Below are 12,864 nucleotides of genomic sequence, written 5' to 3' on the forward strand. Positions count from 1 at the left end.
ATATAGGTTTTGTTTAAATACAGTGTTTTGGTGACTTTGAAAATCCAAACATAAATGTCTCATAGAATAGTTTATTTTTAACTTGTTTTAATTTGATCAGAATGGTGATTTTAATATTGGATCAGAAACTGGAGGGTGTGCTGTGGGACCTACTGTCAGTACTGGGTACTCAGAGCCAGTTCATAGACTTCTCGAGAGGAAGGGCATTGGTCTGTGGTTCCTCAGAAAGGAATATTCTAGTTGAGAAATTAAGGGATGAGCCTTTACCTTGAGTTTGGGAGAATCATCATCCTAACCCCCATTTGAGGAATCACAATTTATCACAGAATATTCTCAAGTGAGTGGTTAACATCTACTCTCAGGTTAGTTATGCTGAGGACAATACTCATGTTAACAAGAATACAGATTCAGTTCTTACATAAGCCAACTGACCTTAGTCCTGACGGGCAAATACTCAGATAATAGCCTTGGTTTAAATATACCCTGGATGTTGGTCTACAGCAGTGGTTCTCAACCTTCCTAATGCCAGGACCCTTTAAAATTGTTCTGCATGTTGTGGTGACCCCCCAACTATAAAATTATTTTTATTGCTACTTCATCACTGTCATTTTGCTACTGTTATGAATCAGGCAACCCCTGTGAAAGGGTCGTTCGACCCCCAAAGGGGTTGCCAACCACAGGTTGAGAACCGCTGGTCTACAGTCTGGTGAGCTGGGCGTGGTTCAGACAGACTTCCAGTGATGTTTGTGGGATGTGTCCCAAATGTAGCCATCAGTCACAGGAAGTCTCAAGAATGTCTCAGAATGCCACACCATTACCATGACTAGAACACCAGCCTGAGTTCAAATATCAAGGGCGAGTCTTAGGACCTTCTGCAGGGACTGAGTCAACTAATGAAGTGCCTCCCATGTGAATATCTTGGTCAAAGGCTTTCTGCGCGCAAGGACCTAAAACCCAAGCAAACCTAACCACAGTAGGAACGTGCGTTTGTGTGCATGTAGAATATTTCCTGGAGGCTCTTAGAGAGTAAAGTACAGCAGAGTCCCATCGGAACCACAAGTGCAAGCAGTACCAAACTGGACGTTCAGGTTTTAAGAGGCTGCATGTCAGGCAGTATGGCACAGTGGATACGGGTTCAGGCCATGCAGTCAGAAAGATGAGAGTTCAAATCTTGGCTTACCTCGACTAGTGGGACACTTGTTTTCTGTGAGTCAAGAATGTGGTTTTACCTAGACTGCTCACTTGGCATGTGTATTAGTGTGCTTCTGTGACGAATTAACACAATGTTAGTGACTTGAAATGAAATATGATGTTGGTGAAGGACATTCAATGTGCCATAGACTGTAAGAAGAATGAATAAATCTGTCTTGGGAGAAGGATAGGCAGAGTGCTCCTTAGCAGTGAAGCTGGAAGGACGTCATATCCCAGATGTTCGACATGCTATCAGGAAGCACCAGTCCCAGAGAAAAGCATCATGACTTGCTGAATTGATACCGTGGCTACAATAGGCTCAGACACAGCAGTGCTGGAAGAGGTGGCACAGGGTCAGGCAGTGTTTTGTTCTGTGGCATATGCTTGATAGCATCTAACAGCAACCAGATGGCAGGCTTCTGAGTGAATGAACTCACCATCAGCAGGTAGGATGGCTAGCTGCTGATGAGTCCCAGGATCCGCAGGCAATATAGCGGGCTGGTGATTCAAATCTGAAAATCCAGAGGTCAGGGGACAAACCAGATGCAGGGCCCAGACCCCCCAAAACATGCAAGCTTTTCAATACATACACGGGCAGCAGGCCACGCCCCCCAAGGAAACTTCCTTTTAATTGATTGGCTGCTCATAATGGAAGTGAGTACGTTGTGGTAAGGAGCCTTGGTGGCACAGAGGTTACACACTGGCCTGCTCATTGCAGAGTCAGCTGTTTGAAACCACCAGCTGCTCTGCAGGAGAAAGAGGAGGTTTTCTATGCTCCTAAAGCAGCGGTTCTCAACCTGTGGGTCGCGACCCCTTTGGGGGTCAAATGGCCCTTTCACAAGGGTCGCCTGATTCATAACAGTAGCAAAATGACAGTTATGTAGCAGCAGCAAAAATAATTTTATGGTTGGGGTCACCACAACATGAAAAACTGTATTAACGGGTCCCAGCATTAGGAAGGTTGAGAACCACTGCCCTAAAGAATTAGTCTCAGAAACCCACAGACCAGTTCTACCCTGTGGTATTAGGTTGTTAAACGTGGGCTGTGAGATGAGACCCGATATTGTGTTAGATCTCGTCATGGGGGATTACTAAGTCTAAAATGCCAAACCACTGAGAACCCTGACCCAGCCAGTTGACACAAACATTAGCTGTCCCAGTCTTAAAAGCATAGATATTATGTGGACATGCAGCGACAAATGAGCGAGGAGATTTATCCGGAGGCAGAGAAGAAAACTGGTCTATCTTTTGCCTTGTATCACTGAGCAGTGCAAATGAAAAAGAATGTGGGAAATAAAGCCGTGCACGTGATTTAAGACGGGATACTAAGAACCTTGAATGCTAACCTCAGAGGTTGAACTTCAACAACAAAGTAGCGTAATGAAAGTCATCCGAGCAGACGAGCACAAACTAGTGTGCACCAGGAGTGGAACGCAAGAAAATACGGGCAGAAGAGAGAAAGGATCGGAGACGAAATCTGGACCGTTTGGGTGCTGAGGGGGATGGAAAGAAAGTGGCAAATGTAAAGATAAAACTGATTAACCAGGCAGCTGATTGCCTATGAGATGGGAATACAGTATTACCACACTTCACTCACCAAGGAAACAGAGGAGCCATTCAGAGGGAAAATGATGACTCCCCTCTCAGCATATACTTGGGTTTGAAATGTCAGATTTTAAAATGTGCTGGATACACCCACCTTGTTTCCAAAGAGGGGACTGTGGTCTTGGGATTGAAATGTTGATGTGCCCCAGCTAGGAGAAATGTGAGATATTTAAAGAATTTTGTTGAAGAGGTGAATTTGAAGGCAGAGAAAGTCAGGATTTGGCAAGGAACAAACCTGGGGAGAGAGGAAGGGCTTTTTAAGGAGGAAATTCTGGCCTTCATCGAATGTAAAGGAAGCGTCTGTCTGCTTCTTTTACAGACCGAAGTTCGGAGGGAAGTACTGCACAGGGGAAAGGAAACGCTATCGCTTGTGCAACGTGTCCCCCTGCCGCGCCGACGCCCCCACATTCCGGCAGATGCAGTGCAGTGAATTCGACACCGTGCCCTACAAGAACGAACTCTACCGCTGGTTCCCTGTCTTTAACCCAGGTAAGGGGCTGTCGTGGTGTGTCGTGGCTCAGAAAGCATTCATGTGTTAGGGTCTTGATGATGCTACACAAAGCCCAACAAAAAGACAATGGTGGTATTAAGACCTGGCCTTCAGCAGTTTCCCAGTTCAGAAATCTGAAGCACTAACGTGGTAAACTGGTCAGTGAATGTTGAAGGTGGAACATGCCCACTGCTGGGCTGGGCTCCGGAGGGTGAAAAAACACCTTATTAAAAACACTGGTGTCAAACCAACCAAGATGTGACAGAGTGCTAAACTGGGCATGTAGGAATCCAGTTTCTAATTGCTGATGAAATGGCGTCTTGATGCGTTAGGTAGAACTGACTGATTTGGGCCAAAATTCAGAAATGAGTCATCGTGGGTTTGGAGGAATTCTGAAGGAAGCTTCAAAGGAGGCCGTTGATGATTTTAAGCATGAGTAATCTTTCTTTTGGCAGAAGGAAAACGGGCAGGCATTCAAAACGGAGTCATTCCAAATGGGAGGGGACCCGCACTCGGAAGGCGAGATGCCCCCGGAAGGCGAGATGCCCCCGGGGAATGCCCTGGTCAGAACTGAACGGGAGCCAGTGCTGGGCCAGGAGTCAACGTTTCATTTGTAAAGAACAGCATCCAAAGGGGCATCTGTAAAATAAGGCATCTAAAGGCTGTACAGGTCCCTGGGTGGCACAGTTTGCTCTTGACGCCCGCCAAAGGGTGGGTTCTAGAAATCCACTCAACAGCACCATGAAAGAAAGGTTTACCAAACAGTAAGCTACTTCTAGAAGAGTACCAGGGGGCTGGACCAATTTGCACTAGCTTGACCCACGCTGAGAATTTGCCTTTTTATTCCAGTCATTCTGGGCCAGAATCTCTGCTTTCGTAAGTTCCCCGCGGGGGGTTTGTAGGTCTTCTGCAGGAGTCAGAATTGACCTGAGGGCAGAGGGTTTGGGAGATCCGTAAGAATCACCTGCAGAGGGCAGGGGAGGGTCTTGTTAAATTGTAGGTTATGTATGACTCAGTATCGTTGGGGTGGAAATGCAAATTCCTAGCAAGGAGTTTAACTGGAACGAATCTCTTTGAAGGCCTGACAAATTACACTCGGGAGTAATTTTATGCTGACCAAGAGCAGATCGCCATGAGCCGGAATCAACTTGGATGCAATGGGTTTGGTTTGGGGTAAAGAAAATGGATTTGGAGAAGGAAGCAGCATCCACTGAAGAGCATCCTCTATGAAGACAAAACATACCTGAAAATGAAGAAAACTCAATGATCATTGTTGCTGTTGTTCTTGTCAGTTTCAACTCATAGCCACCTGTGAATAAACAGCCCAGTCTTGCACCAGCCTCACGTTTGTTCTTATGTTTGAGCCCCTTGTTGCAGCCACTGTGTCGATCCATCCTGTTGTGGGCTTTACTGTTTCTCCCAACCCCCTGCTTTATCAAACATAATGTCCTTCTGCAGGGATTGTCTCTTTTGACAATATGTGCAAATTATGTGAGACAAAGTCTCACCATCCTTGCCTCTACAGAGCATTCTGGCTGTACTTCTTCCAAGACAGATTTGTTTCTTCTTTTAGCAGCAGTCCGTTGTACTTTTAATATTCTTAATTTAATTGAATGATAATTACAATGCATCCATTCTTCTCCAAATTTACCTTATTCAATGCTCGCTTTTCACATAACATATAAAGCAATAGAAAATAGCATGGTTTGGGTTAGGTGCATCTTCATCTGAAAAGTAGCATCCTTGCTTTTCAACATATTCAAGACACATTGTGCAGCAGATTTACCCAATGCAATGTGGCCTTTGAGCTCTTGATTGCTGTTTCCATGAGCATTGATTGCAGGTCCAAGCTAGATGAAATCCTTGCCAACTTAAATAGTTTCTCCATTTACCAGAATGATACCTATTAGTCCAGTTGTGAGAATTTTGGTCTTCTTTACATTAAGTATGTAATTGGTCTTATTTACATTCAGTATGTAATTCATAATGAAGTCTGTAATCTCTGACCTTCATCAGCAAGCACTTCAAGTCTTCCTCACGTTCAGCAGGCAAGGGCGCGTCATCTGCCTATCACAGGTTATTAAAAGGCCTTCCTTCCATCCTGATGCACATTCTTCTTCTAAATAAGCCTTCTCTAATGATTTGCCCAGCATACAGATTTAATAAGCATAGTGAGAGGATGAAACCCCAATACACACCTTTCCCTGATATTAAGCCATACCGTGTTTCCCTGCTCTATGTGCACAACTACCTCTTGGTCCACATTCAAGTCCTGCATGAGCACAATAAAATGGTTTGGAATTCCCACTCTTCACAAGGCTATCCATAGTTTATTATGATCCATATAGTCAACTACCTTTGCATAGTAAATAAAGCAGAAGTACACATCCTTCTGCTATAATCTGCTTTGAGTCAAAATCCATCTGACACCAGCAATGACATTCCTTGTTCCCTGCCCTTTTCTGAATCTCACTTTTAGGTCTGAAAGCTTCCTGTCAATTTACTGCATTGTACACTGTACACTAAAACCTGCATTTGATGATCTTCAGGTTGTTGAAACATTTCAGTTGGTATCTCATCAATTTCTGGACCCTTGTTCTTGGCTAATGCTTTCAGTAGAGCTTGAACTTTGCCCTTCAATACTGATGGTTCTTGCTCATATGCTACTTCTTGAAATGGTGGAATGTCCACTAGTTCTTTTTGGTCCAGTAACTGTGTATTTTTTCCATCATCTGTGATGCTTCTCGGATCATTCAATGTTTAGCCCATAGGATTTTTCAATTTTTCCATCTTGAGGCTTGAGATTAATTTGTTTGTTTGTTTTCAGCTTGAGATCTCATGAACATGTTCTTCCTTTTCAGTTTTATAACTGCAGGTCTTTGCACGTTCCATTATCGTGTTTGACTTTGTCTTCTCCAGCTGCCCTTTGACATTTTCTGTTTAACTCTTTGACTTCATTTCTTCCATATGCTTTAGCTGCTCTTTGATGAAGAGCAAATTTCAGAGTCACTTCTGACATCCACTTTGACCTTTTCTTTCCTACCTGTCTATTTAATGACCTTTTTTGCTTTCTTCATGAGTGATGCTCTTGATGCCCTCTCACCTGATGAAGCACTGAAAACACTCATTCACCTGTGACAAGAAATTCGGAAGAGGCTACCTGTCCAACAGAATGGAAGAGATCTGTATTTGTACCCATTTCAAAGAAAGGTGATTCAACAGAATAAAGAAAATCTCGAACAATATCATTACTATCACATGCAGGTAAAGGTCATTCAAGAATGGTTACCACAATACGTTGACAAGGAGAATGGTTGCAACAACTACACGGTGGTAACAACAGCCTGGAGCTGGCAGAAATTCAGGCAGGAGAGGACATGGAAAAGGGGCATCATTTTGACATCAGATGGATCTTCATTGGAATCAGAGAATACCAGGAGAAGGTTTCCTGGAGTTTCATTAACTATAAAGAAGCATTCCACTGTGTGGATCATAACAAACTATGGATAGTATTGAGAAGAATGGGTACTCCAGAACAGTTTATTCTCCTTATTTAGAACCTATACACGGACCAAGAAGCAGTCATTCACACAAAGCAAGGGATTATTACATATTTTAAAATCAGGAAAGTTGTTCACCATGGTTGTATCCTTTCAGCATATTTATTCAGCCTATATGTTGGGAAAATCACTTCAGAAGTTGTGTTATGTGAAGAACAGGACAACGGGATTGGAGGACAACCTTCATTAGGCAAATGGAACAACCATGCTTGCTGAAAGTGAGGAGGACTTCAAGCACTTGATGAAGATCCACGATGGCAGACCTCAATATGGATGACAACTCAATGTAAAGAAAACAAAAGTCCTCACAATTGGACCAATAGGTGACATCATGATAAATGAAAAAAGGTTGATGTTGTCAAGGATTTTGTGTGACTTGGCTCCACAATCAATGCTCAAGGAAGCAGCAATCAGGAAATCAAAACCCTGCATAGGGAAAATCTGTTGCATATCTCTTTAAATTGTTCAAACCCAAAGATGCCACTTTTGGACTATGGTGACTTGGCCCAAGCCATGATATCTTCAGTCACCTCTATGCATCGCAAAACCTGGACAATGAGCAAGGAAGTCTGCAGAAGAATTGATGCCTTTGAATTACAGTGTTGGTTAAGAATATTGACAGTACTTTAGACATGCCAGAATAACAAACAGTCTGTGAAGAAGAACAGAGAAAATGTTTCCTAGAAGGGAGGATGGTAAGACTTCTTCTCACATATTGTGGCCATGTGAAAAGGACGTAATGATTGGTCAGCAGACAGACCTGGAATTATGTATGCTTTTGTTGATAGTTATTATCTTTTGTCTTGTTTTCTCTTTTTAGTCGAGCTTTTGTTTTCTTTTTGCTTGGACTCTTTTATTGTTGGTTCACCTAATTATGTAAGACAGGCCTGGGAAGCAAGCTTGAGGAGAAAGTAATGGGACCGATAGTTCCAGAGGGACTTGGAGTGAGAAGGAGGCCGGGGAAGGGAGTGGTGAGTAAACAACAATAGAGACAGGGGAACCACTAGGGAAAATCAACAATGAGGAGGACGTAGAGAGCCTGGGAGTGTTGGAGCAACCGCAATCTAGTTGAGAGGAATTACTAAGAGGTAGAAGAAGGGCAAGTGTGATGGTGGGGCAGGAGGAAGGTCAAAGGAAACAAAGGACCGATCTAGGAAGCAAAGCTATGAATAGAGGTATAAGCATAGGTGTGTACATATGGAAATACATTAATTCATTAAAAATAGAGGTTTGTAATTCATCCTTAACCATCTTTTGCACAGTTGGAGTAGGATCTCATGCCTTTAGAGGTGGGCCATTTAGATAATAGTCATTGTGTTTGATATCTTAGAAACAGGTGACTTCTCTTCTCTGAATATACCATGTGCATCTTTTAAATACCCATTTCTGCTTCTACTGAACTTACACCAGTTGTTCTGACAATACTTTTAGCTCTTTGGACATTTACAGAAATTGCACAATTCACTCATAACATCTCTCTGGAGTGTAGAGCATAACACAAAGCTGAAACAAACGGCAGCTTGTCACCCTGCGGTGGCTTGGCACCTTTACATTATATGTTTGTTTACTGAAGTAAGAAACACCAGGGAATAAAAATGTAGTATTTCATAAAAACATAACGAGTTTTATGAAGTGAATCAGTAAGTAGTACAAACTTACTTCAGTCTAATTTTTTATACCTGGGGATGCAATGAACATCGCTACAGGTGCTTAGACTGTGCTGTGGTGCAGATGAATGTGAAAAAAGGGCCAGGGGTGTGCATTTGTTTTCTAATAGGGCTGTGCGCAGCACTGCACTTAGAGAGAACCCTGGGGACAAGGGCCATTTTGACAACTGATTCCCTGAACTCAACCAAAAATTAGGTAAAAGTCTTGCCAACCGAATGGGTGTGAATCCCACCACTAGCCCAAAGGCAAAGGAACTGTGGGTAATCCCCAATGTTGGATTATCCAATGAATAAGCACAAGATTATTTGTGTTTACTTACTGATCTGAAGTGAACAGTTCACATCCCCCACCCCCACCCCATATCAGAAACCCTACTGCTACATCTGATTAGCATCTGGTTCACTTTCAGCCTCACATCACCTACAGAATCAAACACCCTTTTTAAATCTGCAGTCCCTGACTGAAATGTAGTACTCGGCTAGCCAGGTCAGCATGGGCTTACTCGTGTTGCTTGGCAATGTGCAGTGAATGGACAGTTTCACCTGGGGTTCATCTCAAGTAAACCACCCTCAGCAATCCTGCCTTTCCTTTCATGTCACTGTGTTTCAGCTTAAAAGGTTGGCTAATACAGGGAAGCAACATAAGTAAGAAAGAGCATTTCCTGGCTTGTGTTCCTTAGAAGGGCCCAGCATTTCTCGTGTGGTCAAAGCCATTCTTATTCGAGTGGAAAGAATTTCCTGTCGGAACTGTGAACACCCACTGCATCAGTTCCACACATGACACGCTGCCCTCACAGTAGCTGTGCATCTCCCAGAACGCCCATGCACTGTGGGGGCATCCAAATGGAGAGGCAAGGGCCCGTGAAATACCTGTATGCTGCAGTATCACTTCGGCTCACGTTCATGTTCCTTTTCCCCAGGGGCCTTCATTTATAAGACACCAGTTCTAATGCAAATTTATTAAATTACCAGATGGTAACAGCAGAGCATTTATTTAGCCAGGGTGAGGATTCTTCCGAGTAGAAGATTGTGAGTGTACGGTCTCTGGCCCTTGAAACCCTGCCTATAAATGGAACTTAGATGTTGTGGAATTTGGGTGTGGTGAAATTCAAATGGTTTGAATGCTACTCACAAAATGTAATATGCATTGTTAGAGTAAACCAGCCTCTAACAACCGCAGGGTCCGCAGGTGCAATTGTATGCTGATAATATATAAGGATTATATAAAGTCAGCGAGAATTAGGAGGCATAGGAGAGAGAGTAAAATAAAGGAGTCAGACACATCTCATGGTAGCATGCTCACGTCATCCCCTCTTGGTGGTCCATGTGGAGGTGGGAGAAGAGAGAGGGAGTCTTTACTGTCTTGGGGGATTTATAGGTAACCATACGGCATGCATATTCAGGAGTTACATACGTCACAAGGTGGGTTGTAATAACAGTACAGTCCCTGAGCTCACAGGTAAGGAAACCTAATGCCTGCATTGGGGGAAGGTACGAGGAGGGCCAGGTGACCCAGCAGGAGGAGCTATTCAAGGAATGTCTGCTTCTCCAGGGAGATAGAATCAACCAAGTGCTCACTTTAAGGCAGCATAGATGTAAGGGGAGATTCCGTGGGAATGCTATTTAAAGCAGAATAATGTGCTTGGACTTTATCACTAACTTAGCAAAGTGGTGGCTTTCCTTCCAAGGAATACTAGCTTTCCAGATTCCCTCTATTATAAGTCAGGGAATATAGTCCTAGTCATATTTCCCACAATGTCATTTTCATACAATGCATCAGTGTTATTGTTTTTTGTAACCTAAGACATAATCTTCCGTGGTAAGTTTTATTTATACCTTCTAAAGATAACTTCTTCCAATCATTTTCCAAAATTGTTGAGGCATCCTATTTCATTGAAAATGAAATTGAAGCCTTTGAAGCGATGAACTCATTCAGTTACCTAAACTTCTTTTTTTTTTATTAAAAGAGCATTTTATTGGAGGCTCTTACAAATCTCATAACAATCCATACATCAATTGTATCAAGCATATTTGTACATATGTTGCCATCATTCTTTTCTAGATATTTACTTTCTATTGAGCCCTTGGTATCAGCTCCTCTCCCCCTCTCCCTTTGATAAATTATAAATTATTATTTTTTCCACATCTTGCACTGACTGCTATCTCCCTTCCCCCATGGTATCTGTTGTTCATCCCCCTAAAAGGGGGTGGTGGTGGTGATGTGTCGATCATTGCGATCGGTTCCCCCTTCCTGCCCCCCTCTCCCCACCTTCCCCTTTATCTCAAATTCTTGTGCAATGATTAATTAGACGGTGTGATGGTGAGAGTTCACATGTGAAATAATTTGGGAATTTTCACTTCACTGAGTTATCAATGGGCTGGAAAACTCTTGAGAGCAGAGGGGGGAAAGTCACATGGCATCTACTACAGAATTAGACAAAGCAGCGGGATGGATGTGAGGTGGGAAAACACCCAACTTGATCGTGGGTATGGAACCTGCGTGGTTGACCTGCGAGACAGAGAATCCCTGATGCCCATAATGACCACTGACAGTGAAGACCATGCAGTGTCACTTCCACTCCCTTCTTCAGATCCCTAATGGTAGACCCAGGGCCCTTGCAGGGCTCCACGGAAGACAAAGGACAGAGAGACAAAGGACACGGAAATAGAGCTTCAAGTTCCATTCTGTTAACCATTTGAATACCACTGGAATTTCAAACCCCAATGGATGTTTCCAAGTAAAGTACTCTTTGTAGATATTAGCCCATCTACCTGTAGTTCATAGGGCCAAGCTACTGGCCTGGAAGACTGGCAACTGTGGGGTGCACAGTTATTGTTGATTCCACACAAGTTATTTACTAGGTAGTTCTAAGACCCCAAAGAACACTGCATTATAGCCAACAGACTTGTGTTTCTAAATCAAATGACACATTGCTTTGGGTAAGTCTGTGGCTCAGAATATCTTTAAAATGTTAAAGAACAAAAATGTCACTTAGAGCACTAAGATGTGCCCCCCTCAACCAGGATACTTTTAATTGCCTCATATGCGTGTGAAAGTTGAGCGATGAATAAGGAAAACAGAAGGAGAATTGGTGTGCTTGAATTATGGTGCTGTCAAAGAGTACTGAGAGTACTACAGACTGCTGGAAGAACAAATGGAAGAAGTACAGCCCGCATGCTCCTGAGATGAGAGGAGCGTGAGACTCCCTCTCGCATCTTTGGACATGTTGTCAAGAGAGACGAGACGAGTCCCCGGAGAAGGACATCATGCTGGTAAAGTAGAGGGACAGCGACAAAGAAGAAGGCCCTTGATGAGATGGATTGGCACAGTGAGTGCCACAATGGTCTCAAGCACAGTAACAACTGTGAGGGGTGCTGGGTCGGGCAGTGCTGTGTTCTGTCGTCCATCGGGTCCCCAGGAGTGAGAATTGACCGGGTGGCCCCTGACAACAGTCCCAGCTCTTCCCAGCTGGCTCAATACAACGTATTTATTTAGAAACCTTCCAGAATTGTTCAGAGGATTATTCTATTTTTCCTTCAGGTGTCTAAATATAAAATCCCCAATCCAAATTCTAGACTTCTATCAAAGGCTTATTTACTTTGTCGGCCGCCTGCTCCCATCCTTCTCCATAACAGTTTCGTGAAACGATTTCCCAGCTCAGCACACCTGGATGAGTGCTCTCTGCCCTGCTCCCAAGTGGCTCCTTCTAAACACTTGTCTTTCAGCTGAGACATTGAAGAGCTAATTATGCCACCGGAGTGGAAATTTACAATAATGTCAAGTCATGCCTCGTCCCTTCAAAAGTCTAACTTTTTCTTTGTCACTTTGCCCAAATACTCTTCAACTCACTTTGTCTTGTTCTCCATTCCAGACAATTTACCCACTGCATTTTATATAAAATCTGTTTGTTTGTTTTGTTTTGTCCTTTGGGCCCTGAGCAGTTGTATTGATTCCTATGTCAAGTTCATCCAGAGTTTCAGTGCTTGGAGCTTTTGCTGTTAATTATGTTTGTGTGAATTTTCATCTTTTGTTTTCTCACCACAAGGATCATTTCAATCTCAAGCAGGCTGGGGTAGCTAGAATTGCAGGGTCGGATCAAGCCTGACTGAGCTTTCCTATGCACTCCCGTTTTGCCTTCGATGCCTAACCACACATAAGGGGACCCATAATAATTGCCCTTATGGTTACATCACCACCAACCCAACAGCCCCCTCATAATAAATGACATTCAGAGGAGATACCAAAAGGACAATTCTAAAGGAGACATTCTCAAAGTTTTCACTAAAACAGAGCGAAACAAAGGAAGCATTGACGTATGTGTGTGTTTGTGGGAAATGTTGCAACAGCTAT

The 12,864-nt window shown here is 43.3% G+C and overlaps 1 protein-coding gene across 1 annotated transcript in view; it reads left to right on the plus strand.

Annotated features, from left to right (window-relative positions):
- The window catches only part of ADAMTS12 (ADAM metallopeptidase with thrombospondin type 1 motif 12), a 159,790-nt gene that overhangs the window by 51,324 nt on the left and 95,602 nt on the right, over positions 1–12,864 (plus strand). The window contains exon 10 of the mRNA XM_045285263.1: positions 3,116–3,285. Within this exon, the coding sequence (XP_045141198.1) occupies positions 3,116–3,285 (170 nt within the window). The remainder of the gene's footprint in view (positions 1–3,115; positions 3,286–12,864) is intronic.

Source organism: Echinops telfairi, unplaced genomic scaffold (genome assembly GCF_000313985.2).
Source record: "Echinops telfairi isolate 266 unplaced genomic scaffold, ASM31398v2 ScPeMD7_7469;HRSCAF=8507_1, whole genome shotgun sequence".
In the NCBI taxonomy this organism is placed as follows: domain Eukaryota; kingdom Metazoa; phylum Chordata; class Mammalia; order Afrosoricida; family Tenrecidae; genus Echinops; species Echinops telfairi.